Raw genomic sequence first — 15,286 nt, 5'->3', positions numbered from 1 at the left:
TTTCAAAATGTTTCAGATATGTTTCAAAACTTCATTACTTTATTAGTACAGTTACAGTAACATTATGGCAAATCTTCCTACACACTGGTTTTAATTAGCTGAATGTCTAACCAGACCCAAAAATATCAGAACTATTTCCCTTTGACTTTTCTGAGAAGATGAAAATAGCCTGCTGCCACATGTTCTTTTAAAACCTGTACATGGCATCTATAATAAGACCTGCATGTATATATGCAATCCTCTTTCTTACTTTCTTTACTCAGTATCATGATCCTGTAAAAAGAAGGTAGAGAACAAACAGGCTTACTGTGATACTGAGCCTTATTAATATTGGAAGTAAAAATAGTAGTTACTATTCCTAAGAGTTTTAAATATCTTATAGTATTTTGATTTTGATACAGAAACAATGTACATGGCTATATAAACAAGCTGTAATCTGACTTACAACATCTAGTGAAAAAAGATACTACATGAACTAGCAATAATGGACCTTTTTCTGGAATAAGAGTCATCCTTAGGCACGTTTCCAATATATGACCACAGCTGCACCCCAGAAGATGATGCTTTTATTTACAGTTGGAGGCACTGTAATTTTTGCTGAATATGTAAATGGTGACATGACCAATTATAGCTTACGCTTTTCAGTAAAAGTATTACAGAATTTCTTTTGGAAACTTTAACTAATATAGTTTACTGCTCCCCGCTGAAAATTCCCAATTCAACAGACATTTAATACTGACTTACAACTGTGCAGAGAAACTTTTGTGAAAGCTTTGCATTGGATTTTGTCAGAAACATATGTCTTCTAGGAGGTGATCACTTTTGGAAGTAGTACTCAATGAAATATAAGGCAAAGAAATTTGCCAAGTGTGGCTAATTGAGAGAAAATTATTTCGGGCAAGTATAAGTGCTACATCTGTTAAGCAAGGAGAATTAGAGGGCATAGTGTCTAAATCACAACGGAACTCAAGTATCTCCAGAAGCAAAAAGTTACAATCCTGTAACCAGCATCTACTATTTAGGGAAGAGGGTCTTGAGAAGGTATATTGGTTACTGAAGATTAGCATGAAGACAGTCAGTGTAGTCAGCCTCATTTAACATGCCAAAAATTAATCCAAAGACTAAGTAGTGTTGAGTGGAGATCACAGAAAGTTGTATCATCCCACAGCCTGAGCGTGCTTTTTATATATACAGCTTTTAATATAGCTGGTCACAAAATTTCTGTCCCCCTACCATTTAATTTCCATCACAGATAAATTTGTCAATGCATATGCATAAATTACACATGAGCAATTGGCTGGAAAATCATACACCATAGATAAAACCTGTTATATCTTCCTGACTCCAGAACTCTAATGGACAAAAAAAAAAAAGACAGACGACTTGTAAGATAATGAAAAAAAAGGCCACCTCACAATTGGATACTGATATACTCGTACTTTGTAAGTTGTAGTGATATAAGAAAGTAGTATGTTAGCAATGAAATTATTAGCAAGGAAGACTTCAGTGTTTAGTTCCTTGGCAAACATACGATCCTGATGGATGTTTGAGGAAGGTTGGCTAGACCCTTGTTCATAGTAATGTGTTTCATACCTGAACAAGACTTACAGATCATCCTGGCATGCACAATTCATGCTCTGTGAGCACAATCACGGGACCGTGGCTTGTCAGAGCCCCACACGCAATAGCTCACAACTACTAGAAACAGCATGAAGACCCAGCACAAGGGTGTCCCGTGGTCCTCACCGGAGGCAGAGGCTGGAGGAGCCACTCTTACCTGTTTTCATGTCCCTGCAGCTGGAGGGGCTGCGGAGGCGGTGGCTGGGCGACGGGGCTGTGCTGGGCGACGGGGCTCTGCTGTGCCAGGGGACTCTGCTGGGCCATGGGGCTGTGCTGCTGGGCCATGGGGCTCTGCTTCTCTGAGCTGGGGGCCGAGGCTGGGCTGTTCAGCTCTGAGTAATGGGAAGCTGGAGATTAAAAACCTGTCACAGCGCGGCATTTAATAAAGGGCAAAGGTAGGCAATAATCATTTTTGGTCATGCGTTACCTCTGAAAATTTATGCTTTGTCGCTTTTACTTTCTTGGGTTATAATTAGGTTTTAAGACATCTAAACCTAATGGGGCCTTTTTGATAGTCTGTGGGATCTGAAATCTTAGTCACTTCTATAATTCTGGTTGACACCTCTGTTATTTAAAACCCAGTTGAACAAGGCAAACGGCTTGTGTGTTTCATGTTTTCTTTTAAAGCCTAGAAGTACTGATATTTGAAAACTTTTCATTTTGAGAGAATGAACGATTTTATTGCTTTCACCACTGTTATGGGATGACAGACTGTCGTCACAAAAGCTAAAACACTGATGTGCTTGTGTTAGCTCCTGCTGTCTTTGAGCTCAACAAGAGTTTCCTGTCTTTTTTAAATCTTTGGGGACTGTGAACAGTAAAATCAATCATCTCAATAAATTCTGAGTAACCAGCTATACCGATGTTTTATTTCACTCTATTGTGCCAATTGACCAGGGTTTCACATACGAACACTGCAGAAAACCAGAATCCTTCTTTCCAAACAACATAAAATTCAAAAAGACAGAGAGGCCGGGGTAGCAAATGTGGCCTTGTGGTCTTGTTACAAATAGGGGATGCCAATCTTCCTTCAGGCTTCCTGCTGCACTTTGGGGAAGACACATTTGGCACTGAGCTCATAACAAATATATTTCTCCTGACACACTGGCACAGTTATGTTGCTCATCATTTACCTGTTAAGAAGTGTAAATGAGAGAGACTGCACGCACAAGAGGACAGAGCACTGCAGAAGTAAGTGCTCATGCATCATCAACAGCAAAAGTACACATTATATTTTTTTATTCCTGCTTGCAACAGAATGAGTGAGGCCAGTGTGGCATGTTGCAAAGTATCCAGAATGGACATGCATATGGCTGAGCATCCCTAACAGCAATAGCTATGCACCATCCAGACCTTGCCTAGTTTTATATTTGAATCTAGTTTGAATTTTGAATTATTTTATTTTTTGTTTTTTAACATGTGAGTTTGTCCCCTATAACTGCACATTTCTGATGGCTCTCTACTTATTTAATTTATGATCATAATTATTTTAAAAATTTTGGCTACTTTAATAAAAATTTTTTCAATTTAAGCTTAATGGTCAAAAAAGCTTGTATGTTTGCACTTAAAACACTCCTCATGCAGGCATAAGCAATACTTGTCTGTGTAATTACTGTGCTTAAGACTTTAATTGCCCATATTGCATCTCTGAGCCTCTTTTGTATTGCAAAGTTTCAGAGATGAAGATTGGGAATGTAGTCCCTCATTTCTACATTACTCTCATAACTATGGATGAACTAGTCAAATCATGAGCTGCTTCTAAAACTGCTTTGCATTTATATGGTATTTTTCACCTGAAAGTGCATTACAGAGGTATTAGATTTTTTCCTAATTTTATAAGCTGGGAAGCTAATATCAGAAGGCAAATGAGGTGTCCAGTGTCACACAGTCACACAGGGAAGCCATGCCTTGGGCACAAATAATTTCTCACCACTAGCACCCGAGAACACCTTGTAGCACTGCATCTCAGAGGCACCTCTGCTTTCTTTCTAATTTAAGGTATCGATCTCTAAAACTGAACTATTAGCAATTTGCTAATATGAATTAATCTGGGTACCAGGGAGGCCTAAATAAGCTGCACGGACTGCATGCAGCATCACACTTGTTTGTAGATGCTTGCAAAAGTGACCTCCAGTGATTATACAACAGCTCTTTGGTGTGGATTCTGAACCTGTGTATGTTTGCGTTTTTCCCTTCACTGAATTCATTTAACAAAGCAGGTGAGTTCCCCCAGTTGTAGTCCACAGCCAGTGTCAGACTATTTCCTTGTCCCATTGCTGGATGCAGCAGCAGAAGATGAAGGTCATCTAACTGGAGCATGGATCATTAAGTAATTATGTTACTTGCTGTGTGACATTCCTAGCTCTAATGGTATTTGTTGCTGAGATATAAAGCCACAGTCTCATTAATACAGTACAATTCTTACACCAGTACAGCACATCGCTAAACTAAAAAAAGCCCTGAAATCAGCCCCAAACCCCCTGAAACCAACATCAAAAGATCTTCACTGATTAGCTGTGGAGTAATGACCAGAATAATGAGTCTGTCCCGTTATCCTCACCTTACAAATGGGATAATTTAGGGTTCAGTTCTTTCCTGTCTTGTGCATTTATATGGATATACATGGAGGAAACTACCAAATCTGAACTCTTCCTTCACATCACTTTTTGTCACAGGTAGCTGGTAGCTGAACATGCCTGGAGACAGCCATTGCAGTCTCTTGTGAGTCACTTTGCCAGACTTTGGTTTGGTTTATAGCAGGATATAAGGGAATGAACTCAAAACCTGGCTCTCTTGTAGGGTGCTTTTCCATGTGGAAGACAATTCTTCCAAAAGACATTAACACTGACTCTCCGGTACTCAGATCTCTCTCAGGTTTCTCCAGGTTTGCTTTAAATACCCTTTCCATAACTAGAAACCTTTTCAAGAATTCAGATATTATTTGAGCTGGTTCTAAGGCTGTAATTTGGTGTGCTGTATGTTACAGCTGAGAAAGCGAAACAAAAGATCTTTCAAGCGGTGACATAATTCAAGCTAATTGGAGGCTACTTAAAATTTTCTTCAAGTTTTTAAGGGCCATTGACTTACCCTCCTGAGGAATGATGCGAAGAGTTACACTGAGACCTGCATCTTTAATTAGCTTCACAATATCTGCATGAGGCATGTTAATAATAGACTGGCCATTCACAGCTAAGATCCGGTCTCCAACTTTAAGTTTTGCACAGCGATCCGCAGGACTTCCATCAATTATCCGCCCTATTTTATGGGGTACAGCTAGACAGGGAACAATAGTCACAGTTAACATATGCTGCAACAAGTGGTGATGTTCACGAGCAAAGGAAAGTGAGTTCATTTGGAAGAAAGTTCTATATAAATTAAAAATCAGCTTGTGTATAAACATGTAAGAATATAAATTCTTATACATTGTCAGGTACATTTACACAGTATAAATTTCACTAAAAATTCAGAATCCAGATATGCATATATACGTGGCATATACATATGAAGTCCAAAATCAGTTTATGGTTCAGCTAGTTTGCAATCCTGGCACATAACAAGACAATAAACAGATCAGGAGAACAATAAGGCATTAAAACAGTGAAGGGGATAAATTTGCACAATAAGTAGTAGTCATAAATTGCCTCCCACCTCCTCCTAGTTTACAGAATTTCTTTATTTGTATGTTGCCATAGAGGCATTACAAATACGATTTATTTTATATACAAATAGATGTTATTACTGAAAATGCTCAGGGTTCACTAAATTGTCCTCCTCCTCCATTCAGATATGTTAATTGATAAATAGAAATCATACTGAAGATTTATTGAGATGTGCAGCTTTCTAATTAGATACATGCCAGCATGAATTTACAGTTAATTATGAGTGCATAGACACATTTACTACATCAAATAGACACCCCCCACACACACATTCTCAAAGCATTACAGATCAACTTTGCTTCTCCTTTCGCTCTTCTCTGTGGTTCTTCACCTTTCTGTGTACTCCATCCATTCTCCTGTTCTGTCTTTTCTGTCATTTTCCACTGAATTTTCTGAATATTACTCTTGATCTTTCTCCCAGTGTTTCTTCCCTATTCTCCTCCGGTTTTTAACTAAATGCATATACTATAGCTAACTCTTTTCTCAATCTAGGCTCCCCAAAGCGTGTGCTATTTTTATTTCTCTCTACTACTCATAAATAAGCTTATCGCAATTAAATTTGACTATATATTCTATTAATATCCTAATGGTGTGTGAGTATCCCTCACCAATCCCACACTTCAGTCTTGGCAAACTTAGCACAAAGCTGCTCGGCCTCACTATCCACCTGCAACTGGTGTTTAAAAACAGTTGTGTTTCTTTTTCTTAGAATAATATATCCTTAAAATTCTAATATCTAAAGAGAACTTGGAAAAGGTGAAAGAAAAGATTAATCAAACCTTTTTTTGGGAAATATCTAGGCTATCAATGCTTATATGATACAAAGCTCTAATAGGAGATGTGTTCAGAATACTCCATCAGTGCAGAACAAATTTCTCAGCCCTCTGATAAACACTCCCTGAAGGTGATGGTGACAAACACAGATTGCACATCTCATGCAAAGTCACAATACACATACCTCAAAGTGACTTGTGTTTCTAGTATAGACGCAAGTGTTGTTTACAGTGTTAAAAATTAATTTTCTGAGAACTAAAAATATGAGTAGTCTGAATGCAAGCCATAATCAAACTGCATGCTTCTTTACCACTACAGTTCAGGCAAGAATATAAATCAAAGTATGGCTTTAGTAATACGGACACAACTAGTGTACTTCAGAAATGTCTTGCAGCTTAGGAAATAAGCACCTAATTTATGTCACAACGTCTAAACGTTTCTATGTTTTAAAATATACTAAATATGAATAGCCACACTTTGTACAAAACATGCATTTATTTTGCCCTCTGTGCAGACGTATAACTGCCACGCATGCATATCAGTAAGTAAACAAGTGAAAGAGTAATTTGACACTAAAACAGGTTACATTCACACAGAGCCTTTCACATTGAATTAATTCTTAAAACACCACCAAGAATCATTTAAGCTAAGATTAAAACGTGACTGTTTCTGGTGTAGGTAATACAAGATCTGTCTGAAATACCAAGCCTGTACTACACATCAGTGGAGATCTGAAAATGAGAATGCCTTATATGAAAGATCAAGAAATTTAGTAGGAAGCAAGAAGAGGAAGGATTATGGCTGAGATGCCATAGTTAAAATTCCCATGCTTGCCATTTCTAACCCTAAAGAAGATGGTTTTGCTAGCCTAAATAACTAAGTAGACACATCATTTCAGTAGTGAGGGGGGTGGGTGGGGGTGGGTGGGAAATCCTATTAATTTGCCAGAACTATTTTTGTTGGACTTCTTGCACCTGACAAATGACTAGAGCAGATGTCTGCATGTTTGAGATGTCTGCTAAAATCAAAGCTGGAGGTGGGAGAGCCATGAGAGTCCAATTCTGCTCCAAATCCTGAGAAAAGGGAAGGGAGAGAGAAAGAAGAGGAACTTTGTATTCCTTTTTTCTTCCTCTTAAGCCTAATGGCCTTTACCTTCCTGATAAAGGTATCTACTCTAAATGTTTTGGTATCACTGCACTCCCTTCATCCTGTCGTGCTATGAAAGGCTCAACAGTAGGTGACCTTCAGAACAAAGCTCGTGTCTGTCAAGGTACCTTTTCTACTGCACTGTGGTTTTTGAGGATTTAATGCTCCTCTTCTGAGGTTGTCTTGGTGCAATGTGTTGTCTTATGATCTTGCTGCAGAGTGGGGTGTGGAAAGCTTTTGCAGAAGGAACCTGAATCTCTATCAGAGTCTGCAAAGGAGACCACTGATATGCTGTATCAGGGGTTTATGGCCAAATCCAGTGAATTGCTAATGAAATTCACAGCCATTCAGCAGAAGCTGTTTTCTGTGCATTTCTAGATCATACGAGAAGTTTATCTCCTGGCTCCTTCTCTCCCAGTAATATCCTGAGGAGTTTCTGGTCTCTGCTTGCTCTGCCCAGTGGAGCTCTGCCTGAGTCTCCTCCTAAGCCACAATATCCTGGCTACCATGGTACCTGCTGCTGCCTCGGGAGGGGAGGATTTATTTAAGGATTTATTTACGAGCATGAGTGCTTCTAAGGGATGCAGGTTATCTGATATGCAGGTTCTTCATGAAAATATGAACATATTAGAATATGTTAGAAAACTTGTAATTTTTAAGAGCCTTTGGTGGTGAAATACTTACTGTGAAGGGATAAGGAGATACTCTCATAGGAGATTAATTAGATAAAAGCTAAGGAACAAAGGTAGAAATGAACTGTGAATTTTCATAATGGAGAATTTTTATAATTCAGAATGGTCACATCTAAAACAGGCGTGGAAGAGCTGTAAAACTGTCAGTACGGAGTGGGCTGAGTGAAGTGGCAGACAAGATCTCAAGGAAAGAAATGCAAGATGATGCATATGGGAAAAAAATAACCCTGCCTAAGCTTAAGCAGGGATGGACCCTAAGTTAATTATTACCACTTCGGAGATTTTGAAATAAGTGTGCCTACTTCTCTAAAAACATAAACTTAGTAAAACAGTAAATAGAATTTTAAGATTTATCAAAAGAATAGCAAATGAAACAAACTATTGCTAGTGACTAGTGAATAGCTAGTGAAACAAACTATTGCTTGTGCACCTAAAGTCTGAGTATTGCTGATAGCTCCAGTATCCCCACTCAAAAATCATAGCACTGAGCTAGCAAAGATTCAGAGAAAGGCAGCGTGGCAGTTAGAAGCAGAGAACAGCCTCTGTTCAAAGCAGTCCATGAACTCGCTATCTGCAGCTTGGAGAAGGCAGGGCAACCTTCTGGAGGGCCAGAAGAATGAAAGGATTCACAAAGGGATTAGACAAATTCACAGGGGTGGATCCACTGCTGATTAAATCAGAAAGTTGTGGTTGTGAAAGCTGAGGAGATGCCTGGGGAAGGTCTCTGTCTGTTGTAGGGGCTGTCCTCTCTGCCACTGGTCACAGCCAGGGACAGCGTGGAGCTCCACAGCTCTTCAATCTCTCCCAGCATCACAGAACTCTTCTCAGGAAAAAACCTCCCATGTTTGGCATTTAATTATGGCTTTGTTATCATCGTATTTTTTCTTAAATTGCATCTTCAGTGTTTTATTTTTATCTAAGCGGAGCATTTAATAATGGAACCTTTTAAAGGAAGTCCCAGATCACTTGACTGGTGATCAATGATTCCGCTAGCCCTTAAAAATTTTTACTAATCTATTCACAACTCTTTTAAGAATTCACCACAAGCTGTTCTCCAAACATATGTACATTTTGAACAGTGGCAGCACGTGCCTGGATTAGACTCTGCAGAAAATTTGATCCACTTATTTCAAAACACAGAGTTACCTGAGCAGCATTTAATATTAGCAGGCTATACAGAAATGCTTGGATTTGTGTTTTTTTTTTCATGAATCCCATTAGTCACGCTAAGAGTGGGCACAGAAAACAAGCTGCCCCTTTGCAGGACAATTCATTTCTTAGTTCTCTCAGGCTACGCAATGGATGAGACTGCAAGGGAAAAATATTATGGTAAACAGGGATTTATACAGATTTTTTTAACTGTTGAAAATATGGGAAATTAGTGAGATACAGTTTATATGTATATGAAACATACAGTCCTTCAAAAACAGATATATAGATTTTTTTTCTCTAATACTATCAAGTCATCCAAAATGTGATACTTAAGAGTGCCATATATGGATATCTACCTTAAGAAAAAAAATCCTTCCAAGGCAGAAGTCATAATCCTAGATCCAAAAAAACCTGCTGAGAACAGCAATGACGCAGAAGCATTTCCTAACAATGGATCTTATGATGGGATCTAATTTTTCTGCAGTGTGTTTTATGAAAAATTTGTGACTTCAGGGAGATATGAATCCTGAGAGCACCAAAGCTTCCAAGATATTTGAAGCCATCAACCTCTCCCCCTAAATCTCCCTCAGAGATTTACAACATTTGTGTCAGGAACACAAACTGACCCAGCGCTTGCACCTAGCAGCTGATGCTTTCCCAGAAGGTAGTTAATTGTGCAATGATCAGCTCTAAGTTCATTATCAAAAGAGAACTTAAATTAAAAAATTAAGAGTCAAAATGATTTAAAAGACATTTTTGCATTTAGAAAGTAGGTAGAGTCTGCTTTCAGTAACTTACTGAAAACTACAATTTCAAGTTTTCTCTATATTAATATTTTTATTTGATAAAATCACCTACTTTTACTCTCCATGATCCAAATTAACATCCTCCCCACACCTTCTTGTCATAGAAAAGAAAGAGTAAATTCTGTGGCTTTACACCTGAGGGTCCATATGCTTGGGTCAGCTGTACACAAAGCCAGAGCAGTTGCTGCATACAGATACTGCTTCTAACACTGTATATTTCTATCAGCCTCTTGCTTTTTGGAAATAAAAATGATTTCTCCTCACTTGGGAGACCCATATGCTGGAAATAGCTGATCCTAAGAAGATATTACCAACAAATAATGCTTTTTGGGCTTACATAATGAATTTCTTTTTACATCTGTTCAGTACTTTTAGTCATAACTGTTGAGACTGTATTTTGTAGAAAGCAACTTTCCTATTTTTTCCCCTGCATAGTAGCAAAATGTCAAAAATTACCAGTTAAGGGGAAAAAAATCAAACCTCTACTTTATCTATTAAACCCTCTGGCAGATAAATTCTTGGAATTTTTTCTAATGTTACCTGATATAGATAGTAAACTAAGCAAATGAACTTTCCTGAGCCAGCTGTCCTTTTCAATGTTATACAGCTGATCACATGAATATTTATTATATCCTCAGTTCTCAAAAGGTGTAAGAGTTTTCATTCAACCAGCAGGCCCCAGCATATCAGATTTTAATTGGGAGAATATATTAAATGTAAACATCTGTAATTTTCATTGCTACTGAATAATCTAAAACTTGGGAAGCTTGAGTATGATGGACTTTCTATCAGGGCTAATATCAGAATCAAGATGAAATATTTTCCTGAAATTGATGGGCTATTTTATGTGACACTCATTTGGAAAATAGAAATCTGTGGCATGCTGCATAGTTGCAGATGACAATAATCCCTTTTGTTTATAACGTTAATGAACCTATGAATTGAAACATCCCATTGTGTGCTGATAAGGGGCATATTTACTTGCATAGCACAGGCATAAGAAGCTAGGTGGGAAGGAGTGCACATGCCTTAGAAATTTGAAGATCTAAGAAAAAATTAATGGAACTTAGGTACTTTAATTCAGGCTTCTCATGAAAGCAAAATGGGCCCTGTGGAATCATTAGAACAACCTTGATTCCCTTCCCAGCTTTGTGCTAAGAAAACTCGCAGAGTTTGTTCTTTGAAAACACAAGAGCAGCACCACTAGGTCCAAATGACCTATTCAGGAGCACGCTGGAGGACAGAAGTCATCTAGTGAGGGGAGTGATGTGGTTAAGATCCTCCTTGCTTTATTCTCCAAAAAAAATGAAATAGCCAATTGAGTATTTCATGCCTGCAAACTGCAGCAATGTATTTTCAGTGATATTAAAAATCTCTTTCACTTCTTTTTTTCACTATTATTAATTACATATATTGATTTGAAAAACTACATCATGTAACAATTTATTTTAGCTCCAAATTAGACTATCAGTTAAACAAGCTTAGAAAGTGTGTTTTTGTAGCTGAAGAGGTAGAAGAACAGCTCAAACCTGAACATCAAAGCCAAGTAGAAATGAGAAACCAGATTCTTTGCCCACAAGTCTCAAGTGTCTTCCACAGGGGACTCGCGCTGCAAGTGGGTTCACTGCTCTGTTCCAAAGATCTCCATGATGGGGTAGACCGACATCCTAATTTCCAAAGCTCTGTTTTATTTACAATTTGCAGAATGGTCACAGAAAATTGTGTCCCTGGGCACTGTCTTACCCAGGAAGAAGCATGGGTGAAATTGCAGCACAAATAACTGTCTCATATCACAGTTATCATTGATCAATAAGCTGTTTTTTATCTCTAAACTACAAGGAGTTCAAAGAAACTCTGGGGCTGAATGGGACTTATTTCAGAATGCTGTTTTCTGCAGTCAGCAGAGGCTTATCTTGGATTTATGGTTTTTAGTTAAGACTGCATGCTTTGAGACATGAGAGAAACTTCTTTCATTAGACTCTGTTTTATCATGTTTTGAAAATCCACCAGTCATTGCCATATGCAGTGTAGGGGCAAATTAAATCTACAACTCTGCTTTTGCTAAACAGGAGGAAGATGATAACAAGTATACACAGTCATCTGCCTTTAATTTTTTTAAAATTGTTTATTAATTATGCCTGTATTTTCAGTTTGTTTACACTTTATAACTGTGCTAATTGATAGTACCTGCTACAGTAAAATTCATGGAAATATTGCCAATTTTCCAATTTCACTGGAAGTTGCCAGTTAACAAGATCTGTTTACAACACATGGTTTCTTTCTACAGAAATGAGGGTGTTAAGAGATTTACAGGGGGTCACAAGTTCTTCTCCTAGAGGAAGCTGCATCCCAAACACATGAAGTAAAAACAGCAGGAGGATATGAAGTAGGCAGGGACAAGTGTAATCCATAAAACTCTGGGGCAAATTCATCCAGCAATCTCCTTTTGGCCATTTCCAGCTGGCTGCAAGTGCTTTTCCATGGGATGCAGACAGCGAACTTATCTTGATACTCTAAAAAGCTCCACAAGAATAGAGTTTTAGCACAGAGGACTCACACTATTGAGTATTATCCTAAACGTAATGCAATGGGTAGATTAATTAATTCAGTTTCAGTATTTTAGCTGTAATGTGACATTCAGTACTGTCATGCGAGGCAATGCAACCCCAGGCACAGCTGTACCTCCATAGCCTCACGTGTTGCTGCAGGATGCTGGGGACTTGGAGGGGACAGCCCCAGGAGGAGCTCTTCCTCGCAGAACCACATGTGCTGCAAGTATTTTTACTGGGGGAAACATGAAGGTATTCCTCAGGACAGGACTTCAGAAATAGGCTGTCGTTTGCTCAGTTTAGCCACTTAACCCTGCCACTGAACCAGGGCATCTAAAAGATGTTTGTAATTTGGGGGGCAAAGGCAGTTGCCTGGGAAGAGCTCCACAGAGCTGCAGGGTTAAATCAGTCCAGATCCACCCCAAACTAAAAGTGAAAAACTAGAGTTACTTTCCAAGCATTCAGCTGGGAAGGCAACACTGAGTCCTTTAAAGAAATACCACTGGAGATGACAGAATTTTGATAAACTATGTGTAGCCTGCATAGCAAAAGAAAGCACAGAGTAAGGTCAAATTTAGGTGGCCTGTCTGGAGAAGGGATGGGACCCAAAGCACCCTTTAATGTTGGGATGGGGTCTGGGGGAAAGCATGATAATATGTGTTAGGGGCAGTGGAAGTTAATCCTTTCATTAGGAACAGGTCAGGAGCCTGGCCAGGTGAATTTTCTTTTTTTAATCTCTTAGGACTCTAAGATCCTCTGAGATCTGCACTAGCCAAAATGACTTGCTCCTGGATGTACCACTCAAACACAGTTCTTTATTTATCCACTTTATCTTCTTTTACTGATATAATTTTGAAGCATGGCTGACCTTGTCTACACCCCTGCTTTGCCCTGTGAAATCTCTTCATTCAATCCTCGTCACTCGTTTTCCACTCCTGATCTGCTCCACATCAGAACTGTAGTTTGGTGCAAGATAATCCCCTGTGCTGGATTAGAGAACATCCCAAGCAATGCTTCGACAAAGGGCAGACAAAATTTCTACCATTATAGAACACAGGAAAAAAAATATGCCACAAGAATTGGATGTTTAAGCAAGTACCAGTAAGTCAAAATTACATCCAGATGTAAAGGCTGGCTCCAAAATACTTAATAGTAATTTATCAAAATTACAGCTACTACAGTGCTGCCTATCACAAAATGTGAAAAAATACTCTATTCTCTAATTATGGCTGTAGTCTGCCCTCACTCTGTGCCTGTACCAAGGGTAAAAAAAATGCACTTAGTATTTTGAAAATTTCTGCAAGGCAAAGGCAGGTCTGTAAATCAACATTAACAATGAACCCCTTGCAAACTATGTCGAGAGAAAAGGTGACCAAGACCTTAAGCCTCTTGGAAGAAGAATGACACCCTCAATTCTGGGAGTCCCTGAGCCTTTCGTGGCTCTTTTCCAGGTCGGAGGGAGGGTGAAGCACTCCTAATAGGCTATGTGGGAGCAGCACAGCGCACACCTCATCAGAGAGGGTGGGAAAGGGGTATGAGACTCAGCTGGAGCACTGCTACTCTGACTTCATGGGATGGTCCCACAGCTTCACAGCCAGAGCTAGTTTTAACCCCCCTGGCAGACACCCAGAGGGTGAGGTTTTGTGTAACAGCTTGAGCTTTGGGCCAACTGCAAAGCAGCAAACCCGTGAACCTGCAGCTCTGAGGCTAGTAGCAACTCTGTTTGAATGACTACCTCAATTTTAACAGTGCTTGAAGCACAAGCGCCTAGTGACACAAGGTTCATGCTCCTGTACTGAGCAAGAGCTGTTGTAATTTGTTGGATTGTAAAACATGGTGTAGAAGTGTGATTTCAAGAAAGAGGAAAATACTTTAAGTGAACAATTAATTGCCTTCTCGAGTAAAAGCGATGATGATACTTACACTTCCAAGTCCTCAAGTCTTCCTTTTACATGAAAGTAGAGAGGGGAATAGAGTTATCAAAATAAACATTCTTAAATCAAAGGAACCCTTCTTCACTTTGCCCTGAGGATGCTCCCAGTGAGACGACTTCTTAGGTTATGCTGTTCCTAGTAGTGTCTGGCACTACAAGATATTCCTTTTTCTGACCTATTTTGCCCATTTTGTTTCTTTCAGAGTTGCCTTGCGCTTACTACATTAACATTTAACTGTGTATGTTTTGGGCATGTCTGCACAGCATCATTCTGTACCATGTGGGGATGCATGAACTGGCAACAGGCACACTGGCTCCGAAACCAGAAACACTGGAAATATAGTACAACCTTTCACCAAATTAACATACTACTGCTATGAGAAGTGAGTGACTACCAAGGTGCTTGACATGGTACCAATGCAGATCCATATTTCGATACTGATGTAAGCTGTATTTTGGATATTACACCTCCTATGTCCAGTTGATACTTTCCTACTGTTAATATGCTTTCTACCCCTGACTGTGCATTTTAATCAAAGGATTTCAGGTGATTTCAAGCTGGAAGGGACCTCAGGAGGTCTCAGTGGCTGCTGCTGAAGTTTTTCTGTTCTGTCTTCTACCAAAGGGCCCAAAACTTGGATGCTGTATTCTGGACGGAACCTAATGAGTGCTGAGTAAAGGGTGATAATAATTTCCCCTCAATCCACTGGCTATGCTCCTGTTAATATAGCCCAAATTACATCACCCAAATAAATATTAAGTAAAGAAAATGAACCTCCCTTAAACTACAAATAACCAATGATTTTTAGCCTGTTTTCATTACTGATGACAGAGTATGTAATTTTCAGCTTATTTTTTCTACTACGTTTTTGAAACAGAATTCACATAGAAAGGGTAATTTCTTCTCTGTTCTGTCACTGTCTACAGCAAATGCCATTTTTTGGTTCATTGCTGT

General features: G+C 39.0%; 1 protein-coding gene across 11 annotated transcripts in view; it reads right to left on the bottom strand.

Moving 5' to 3' along the window:
* The window catches only part of MAGI2 (membrane associated guanylate kinase, WW and PDZ domain containing 2), a 773,865-nt gene that overhangs the window by 46,778 nt on the left and 711,801 nt on the right, over positions 1–15,286 (bottom strand). For 8 of the 11 annotated variants that reach the window (XM_072858606.1, XM_072858632.1, XM_072858626.1 and 5 more), the window contains 2 exons: positions 4,708–4,893; positions 1,778–1,967 (listed from right to left, as the gene is read on the bottom strand). In XM_072858606.1, coding sequence (XP_072714707.1) covers positions 1,778–1,967; positions 4,708–4,893 — 376 coding nt within the window. The remainder of the gene's footprint in view (positions 1–1,777; positions 1,968–4,707; positions 4,894–15,286) is intronic. The other 3 variants (XM_072858618.1, XM_072858633.1, XM_072858634.1) reach the window with 1 other exon arrangement.

This window comes from Ciconia boyciana, chromosome 1 (genome assembly GCF_034638445.1).
Source record: "Ciconia boyciana chromosome 1, ASM3463844v1, whole genome shotgun sequence".
Classification (NCBI taxonomy): domain Eukaryota; kingdom Metazoa; phylum Chordata; class Aves; order Ciconiiformes; family Ciconiidae; genus Ciconia; species Ciconia boyciana.
This window is presented reverse-complemented; position numbering and strand designations above follow the sequence as displayed.